Raw genomic sequence first — 7737 nt, 5'->3', positions numbered from 1 at the left:
GACAAAAAAGGTCGCCAGTGTCACTTGATATGTATGAGAATATTAAATGTATTATTAACATGATTAATATTGAACTCTTAACCCTAATGTGGCCCCGTTGTAACGCACGGGCGTTCTTCTAGTACAATCTTGATGGATAGGCAAGTCATTTAGACTGATAGAGCTCGAGAAGCTTTTTTTTAATTGCTTCTAAGGATTGATCATTAAGTTTTGGTGAGGCTCCCGCTTTTTCCTAATATATTCAAACTTCTCAGAATCCTAGATAGAAACTACAACTAGGGATATGAAAAGTTATGCAAAACCACTCGAAAATAAAAGAAGATTTTACTACATGCACTTATTATAGAGCGGTCGGACAAAGGAAGACTACATGCACTTATTGTATGTTGTTGCCATGAAAGAAAATACCTGAAATATTTGAAAGAAATTCCAGTGTTGTATGCATTTACATTTGTTTTGGATCCTAGGGCTAAATTTGGATAGTATGGTAATGTTCTCTCACTCTTAAGTGGTGCCGTAAATGTAGATTATTCTGCTTATTTTACTAATGTTTGTGATAAGGTTTCTGAAATTTACGGTAAGTGTGATGAAAAGTATGCCGGAGTTTGGATGCAATGGCCTCCACCGGCACTATTGGATGGAAAGAAGAAAGGAGAGTGGGGAAAGATAATTGGTTTCTCCTCCTATTCCTCGAGCTCTTCGACACCAACAACAAAAGCGAGCGTAGTAAGTTGTGGCGGCGAGCTACTGGGCAGCTAATGTGTAGGGAAACGAATGAAGAAATCTCACACATGCATGTCTGTTAGCCAAAGAAATATATTTGTTTTGAGCAGATAACAGCAGCGGGTTCCGCAAAGCAATTCACCTAAGGAACAACAGAGTAAATGCTTAGAAGAAGAATATTGATCGGCTGGACTATTTTCTGTGTCTGTTAATCATGCTCAGTCCATTTTTTTTTACCGTTGTAAGAAATCTGTTATTTTAAGATTTTGGCATGCTTACCAAAGACTGTTGCCCAAACTGTTGTAGTAGTAGTACTATATAATACATGAGTAGTTGATTGATAGCGCATTGAAACCATGTGGAAGCAAAAAAAAGCAAGCACCATTGCACTACTACTACTACATTCCAGCTAGCACATCCATCGCCACGTGAAACAGCTTGTATACTTACAGTACTTGTCGGTTGATCCATGGACGTAGCTTGCCAGAAGCTCCACGGAAGCTTGGGTAGATCCCCTGCTCAGGACAAGCTGTTTTTTTTTTCCAAAACGGAGGCATAAGCTTTGCATCATCTATGAATTAAGAGGATATTATAGAGCTTGTTTGAGGGAATTAAGAAAGCAACCTGGTTGAGGGCTCGATAGTTGCTGCCAGTTAGGTTCTGGTAGCTGTCTTCGATGTAGTCGAGGGCTGTTGATCCTGGGATCAGATGGCCCTTTTTTCTTGAAAGTGTACCAATGTCCGGCTTGGGTCCTGAACCCCACCAGATAGAGGTTATCTGCTCGAATCGCGAGGGCGGACTCCATGCGACCCTGCCGCCCCTGGGCCTGGAGGGTCACTTGGATCCAGTTGTCTCGCGTCATAGCCTTCCACTTGCTGAGGACAGGAAGCCCCCAGATGGGATTGGGAGATGTGGTCGTCGTCAGCCTCACCTCGCGATCCATGTCCCACATGAATGTCGTGTACGCAGCGGCCGGTCGACTCACGTTCCAGGTCACTTTTTTCAGCTGCTTCGGCTGCCACTCGACCGTCCTGAGAATGAAACCAAATTAACCCCGAGTTATTGGCTAGCTAATCAAAACAATTGATTCAAAACGACCCAAAGGAAATCAGTTTTCTGTATCCACAGCCATATATAGCACAGGATGAAACACTACTTACCCGAAGGAGTTGTCCTTCTCAAGGCGGTCAGCCTTGACAGCCAGCAGGAGCATCAGAAGCAGCAGCGCCACCTTCATCACGGTCACGGACGACTTCATCAGCCAGCTCCAGCTCCAGCTCCTCCTGTGTCCCTCTCCCTCACCTCCGATTGAATTGGTTGGTTGGTGCTAGTGCTACTCTTCTCCTGCTCCTGCCCTGCCTAGGGAGGGGTACGTAGTAGCTAGGGGTATTTATAATCGAATAATCGATCGCAGGCAGCAGCTACTCCAGTCCAGTCTCCCTTGGTTACGTATTTTCTTGTCATTCTTACTCTTGTGTGACACTCTTCTCTTGTCACATACGTAATCAATAATAAGGCAATATACTAGTACTAGGAAAGCTAATAGCCAGGTAGTTTTCTTCCTAAAACTGAGCCAGACATCGTGTTTCTTGGCCTGTTTAATTTGGCAGCCACTTGAAAGTTGAAACAACCTGCACCAATTCCTTCTTCTTGAAACAACCTGTACCAATTAATACTCGGAAACAAAACAACCTTAATTTCCTTCTGCACCATGCCACTATATTTGGCCTATCTTTCTAGCTAGAAGGTGCCAAACCAACTGGCCAGTCCAAAATAAAACAAGTACTACTACTGTACGAGTAGTAGCCAGCTAGCATGATGCGATCAACTTATTGGATGGATACACTAATTGTTTCTGCCAAACGTACACAGCCTATTAAATAACTAGTGTTACTATGGGGCGAGGTTAATTAATTTGATCAGGGTGTGGACATGGTATCGCATCGCGTGCATGTAGTCACTCTTAGTACTATACATGGTCATCCTCAATCAATGGATGCATCGCTCCCTTATTCTTTTCTTGCATCAATGCGCCGGTCAGTTTAGATACTAGGAATAATAAGCTGGAAATCTGCCCGGTTCCCTTCTTCTTAATTTGAACCGTTTGCAATCTCGATCGGGAAATAAAACAACCTCCTACATATGCTATGGCCATCTAGGGCATATTTCTGCCCGCGATATTAGGCTAGCTGTGCTAGCTAACCATGCATGGATCGATTCTTTTTCTGAAAGTGATCGAGGGAGGTCAACTTGTTGGGTAGCTATAGAATGTTTGGGCCAAACACAGACTTTGCACTATTATGCGGTTTGCTATAGTTACTCTCCATGCATGTTCTTCCTCTTCCATCTATGCGTAACTCTTACGTTTAGGTGGGCATAAGAAAAGGGAAACAAAACAACCTACCAATTCCTTATATTCTTAAAACAACTGCAATTAATACTGGGAAACAAAGCAAGCTTCCGCATGATGCTATTGCCTACTATCTAGCTAGAGTGGGTGTTTCTATACAGTGATGCCAATCCAGCTGGCCAGTCGAAAATAAAACAAGTACTGTACTAGCCAGCTAGCTTGATGGTATAACAAAAGTGATAGGGTGATCAACTTTTTGGATGGCCAGATTAATTGTTTCTGCCAAACACAGCCTATTACTATGGGACGTGATGTTAATTAATTAGATCCGGGTGTGGGTGTTTACCGGCCCACATGGTATCGTGCATGTAGTCACTCTAACTATCTTCTTCCTCGGTCAATGCGTCATTCCTTGTTCTTCTCTTGCATCATTGCGCCAGTCAGTTTAGATAGGAATAAGCAAGAAAAAATGAAAATAAAGAAAACTGCCCGTTCCCTTCTTAAAAATGTTTGCGATCTCGGGAAACAAGACAACCTTCTGCATATGATATGGCCTATCTAGGGCATATTTCTACCAGTGATCTTAGGCCAGCTGTGTGCTAGCTACACATGGATCGATTCTTTTTCTAAAAGTGATCAAGGGAGGTCAACTTGTTCGGTGGCTATAGAATGTTTGGTCCAAACTCAGACACGGCATTATTATGGGTTTTGCTATACTTACTCTCCACGCATGCTGTTCCTCTTTCATCTATGCGTAAGTCCTACGTTCTTCCTCTTGAATCAATGCGCTAGCTAGTTTAGGTGGGCATAAGAAAAGGGAAATAAAACAACCGACATTTTCCTTCTTAAAACAATTGCGATTAATACTGGGAAACAAAACAAGCGTCCACACGATGGTATTGCCTATCTAGCTAGAGTTGGTATTTCTATACAATGATGCCAATCCACCTGGCCAGTCAAAAATAAAACAAGTACTGTACTAGCCAGCTATCTTGATGATATAATAAAAGTGATAGGGTGATCAACTTACTGGATAACCAGATTAATTGTTTCTGCCAAAAACAACCCATTACTATGGGACGTGATGTTAAGTAATTAGATCTGGGTGTGGTTGTTTACCCACATGGTATCGCATCGCGTGCATGTAGTCACTCTAAGTACGTATGTTCTTCCTCAGTCAATGCATCATTCCTTGTTCTTCTCTTGCATCATTGCGCCGGTCAGTTTAGATAGGAATAAGCAAGGAAACTGAAAATAAAGAAAACTTCCTGGTTCCCTTCTTAGAAATGTTTGTGATCTCGGGAAATAAAACAACCTGCTGCATATGCTCTGGCCTATCTAGGGCATATTCATACCAGTGATCTTAGGCCAGCTGTGTGCTAGCTACACATGGATCGATTCCTTTTCTAAAAGTGATCAAGGGAGGTCAACATGTTGGGTGGCTATAGCATTTTTGGGCCAATCACAGACATGGCATTATTATTTGGTATAGTTCGATTTGGATGTGGTTGTTTAGCCAAATGGTCCGGCCTCACACTGCTGTAGTTATTCCATGCATGTTCTCCTCTTCCATCTATGTGTAACTCTTGTGTTCTTCCTATTCATTCAATGCGCTAGCTAGTTTAGGTGGGAAGAAGAAAAAGAAAATAAAACAATCATCCTAGCCCTTATATATTCCGAAATAAAACAGAGTTTTTGCAAAATGTTTTACAGTAATACATATGTTAGACCCACGTTTCATTAATTTGTAAGTGTGCTTGAGCTAGCTAGCATGCAGCTAGCTAGAGCAGTCCATTTTACTAATGTTAGAACTAGCAAAGCAACCTGTGGACAATGTCTTAATCATCTGTTTATTTTAATTTTATACGAAGTACGTGTAAGCCATTGATTTTTCTTTCTTTTGTTCATTATTATCGATGACAACTACTAATATTGTTATCTCTTCCGACGAGAAAATATAGTCTTAGTTCTCTCCGTAAAAGTCAAACCAATCCCAGGAAATCAATAAATCTTATATATGCATTATACATTTGAGAATGTCAATCCTAAACAAAGTATCATAAAGACATTATGCAGGTTAAAAAATACTCCCTCCGTTTCTTTTTAGTCTGCATATAAGATATGGTCAAAGTCAAACTTTGTTGACTTTGACTAAGTTTATAGAAAAGAATATCAAGATTCACAATATGAAATCAATACTCTTAGATGCATTATGAAATTAATTTTTATACCATATAGCTTTAGTATTGTAGATGTTGATATTTTTTACTACAAAGTTGGTCAAACTTTACAAAGTTTGACTTTGACCAAATCTCATATGCGGACTAAAAAGAAACGGAGGGAGTATATCTCTTGAATGGCTACATTACTTGTTTGGGCCAAATCATCTTAGCATTAATGTGGGGTATAATTTGATTGTGATGAGTCTACTTAACCAAATGGCCTCAGCTCACACTCCTATAGCTACCTCGATCGTGTTTCTCATTGAGATGAAATAAATAGTCTACCAATTCCTTGTTAAAACAAGTGCAATACTGGAGATAAAATGACCTGTTTCTACTAATGTGATCCTCTTGAGATTGTAGAGAAGGGTATCCATTATGTAGTGGAAGTTGGAGTAACAATGATGACATTTTCCACCTAAATCATTCTCTCTTGTGCACATGTTACTTTTTTTTATTCAGATGTGTTTATGTATTGGTTGAAGCTATTCTGAAATCTCCTTAATGTTGAGGGGGTTGTGTGGTGCATACATGTCCTATTATTGAGCTGATGCATTGCATTGTTGTTGACAGGGGGGGGGGGTCCCGTGAGCATCCTGGGATGAACGAGTTCAAAAACAATTTCTTTTTTCTGTAAACATACATGTTTATACCTCTTACGTGTCTATAAGTTTGAACAAGAAAAAACTTTAATTTTTTTACACATGCCACAAAACTTATCTGTTTGATGAAAATCCACGTTTTTCTACAAAGGGTGGTTTTTGTTGCCTCAAAATGAAGCATCAAGTGAATACAAACACAACGAGCACACACCCTGCATTTGCATAGCTAGAATGTACACATCCAACACAAGAGGGTGGGGGTCGTTCTGCTCACATGAGCATCCCCGGATGGACTGTAAAAGCATCATTTTTTAAGTTAAAAAACATCTTTAAGAACCGGTTAGGAAAATATACATTAACCGGCGTAGAAGTCACCAAATAGGAATTGGCCTCTCGAGACTCCCTACTGTTATCGTGTGCAACTCACCACATGGGTTGCTGATGTTTTAAGAACCATTAGCGAGCGACAGATCTGAAACAATTCTGGGAATTTCAGAAACACAATTTTTTTCCAAAATGATGAATACTTTTTGAAACATGAACCTTTTCAGAAGTATCCATAATTGTTTAGAAACTCAAACATGTTTTGGTAAGTCTTCAATATTTCTTGAAAGCTCAAACACTTTCTCAATCTTTGTTTTTTTTCGAAAACATGAGTTTTTTATGAAAACTTAAACATATTTTTTAAACACAACTCTGAAGAACCACCGGTGGCCGAGCCGCCGTCCCTACTTCTCTCTCTCTCTCTCTCTCTCTCTCTCTTAACCATGGCGGCGGGTCCCACCCGTCAGCCTCTCTGTTCGTCCACCGAAGCGGTATAAGTGGAAGCGTATTCCTCAAATACGCCTTCGACGTCACCCCCCTCTGTTTATTCAAAAATTCATTTTTATTCAGAAATTTGACCCAACTTTGACCAGCTCTAACTTTTATTCTATAAGTCCAAATCAGTTGATTCTTTTTTGCATTGGTTTTGTCTTGAACTCCTCTAAAAGCATGCAAAACTTGAGATTTTTTCTTGTTGTAGATATTTTCTGGTGCATTTAAATGAGTTATGTGATATTTTCTTTTTGCTATTTAATTGTTTTCAGAATGAACTTGCTACCTTGGGGAGAACCAGGAGGATTGTGACGCTCCTCTGAACTAAGAGGCAAGCCATCACAAATATTAGCAAGAGTGAAATTTCAATGACTATGATTTTTACTTGAATATGGTATCATATAATGCATATAGTTAATTAAATAATCTCACATGCGCTAGTTTTATATTCATGCTATGCTTGTTATGTTTTCAGTGGTATTTGAGTTGTTTGGTTAAGACTATGCAGTACGGTAATGTAATCATAAGCATGAGTAGATTAATACCGGCATTATGTTGAAATGGTGCATATGACTATCGTTGCATTTTCATGGCATACTGTGGCTCGAATATATTTCATTGCAAGTTAAAACATGATGATAATCCAACTTGAACATGCTGTTGATCGAGTCATGGTGCCACCGAATCGAGCTTCCGAGTGCAACCACATTTGCCTTTATGGGGAGGCCCTTTCTCGGTCTGTTGTTATGCCTCTCGCCAGTGCCTCCAACTAGGGAAGGTTATGCGCTTGCGCTACCCTGGCCCGATAGGCAGGCATAGTCTTGTGTGCCCGTAGTTGATTTGGTACCATTGTCCCTGTTTGGGACCGTTTTTTTTTTGCCACGACGGTGGCCGTTGGGTGTCACGAGGTGACATCAGGGCCACCCAGGACTTAGCCCAAAGGGGAATTGGTTGGAGTGCCCGGGAGAGTGTCATGGCAATACATTGGTTATGTCAGAACGCCGTTGGTCCACCCGAATGGGAG

General features: G+C 40.6%; 1 protein-coding gene across 1 annotated transcript; it reads right to left on the bottom strand.

Moving 5' to 3' along the window:
• Positions 1–778: 778 nt before the first annotated feature.
• Positions 779–4437, bottom strand: LOC125523629. Its single transcript, XM_048688673.1, has 3 exons — positions 1884–4437; positions 1348–1754; positions 779–1252 (listed from the first exon to the last, which is right to left on the bottom strand). Exons 1-3 carry the CDS (start codon positions 1979–1981, stop codon positions 1170–1172), a joined length of 588 nt encoding a protein of 195 aa, XP_048544630.1. The 5' UTR covers positions 1982–4437; the 3' UTR covers positions 779–1169.
• Positions 4438–7737: the final 3300 nt, after the last annotated feature.

The sequence above is a fragment of the Triticum urartu genome, chromosome 7, assembly GCF_003073215.2.
Source record: "Triticum urartu cultivar G1812 chromosome 7, Tu2.1, whole genome shotgun sequence".
Classification (NCBI taxonomy): domain Eukaryota; kingdom Viridiplantae; phylum Streptophyta; class Magnoliopsida; order Poales; family Poaceae; genus Triticum; species Triticum urartu.
The sequence above is the reverse complement of the archived record's forward strand: the minus strand, read 5'-3'. Positions and strand labels throughout refer to the sequence as shown.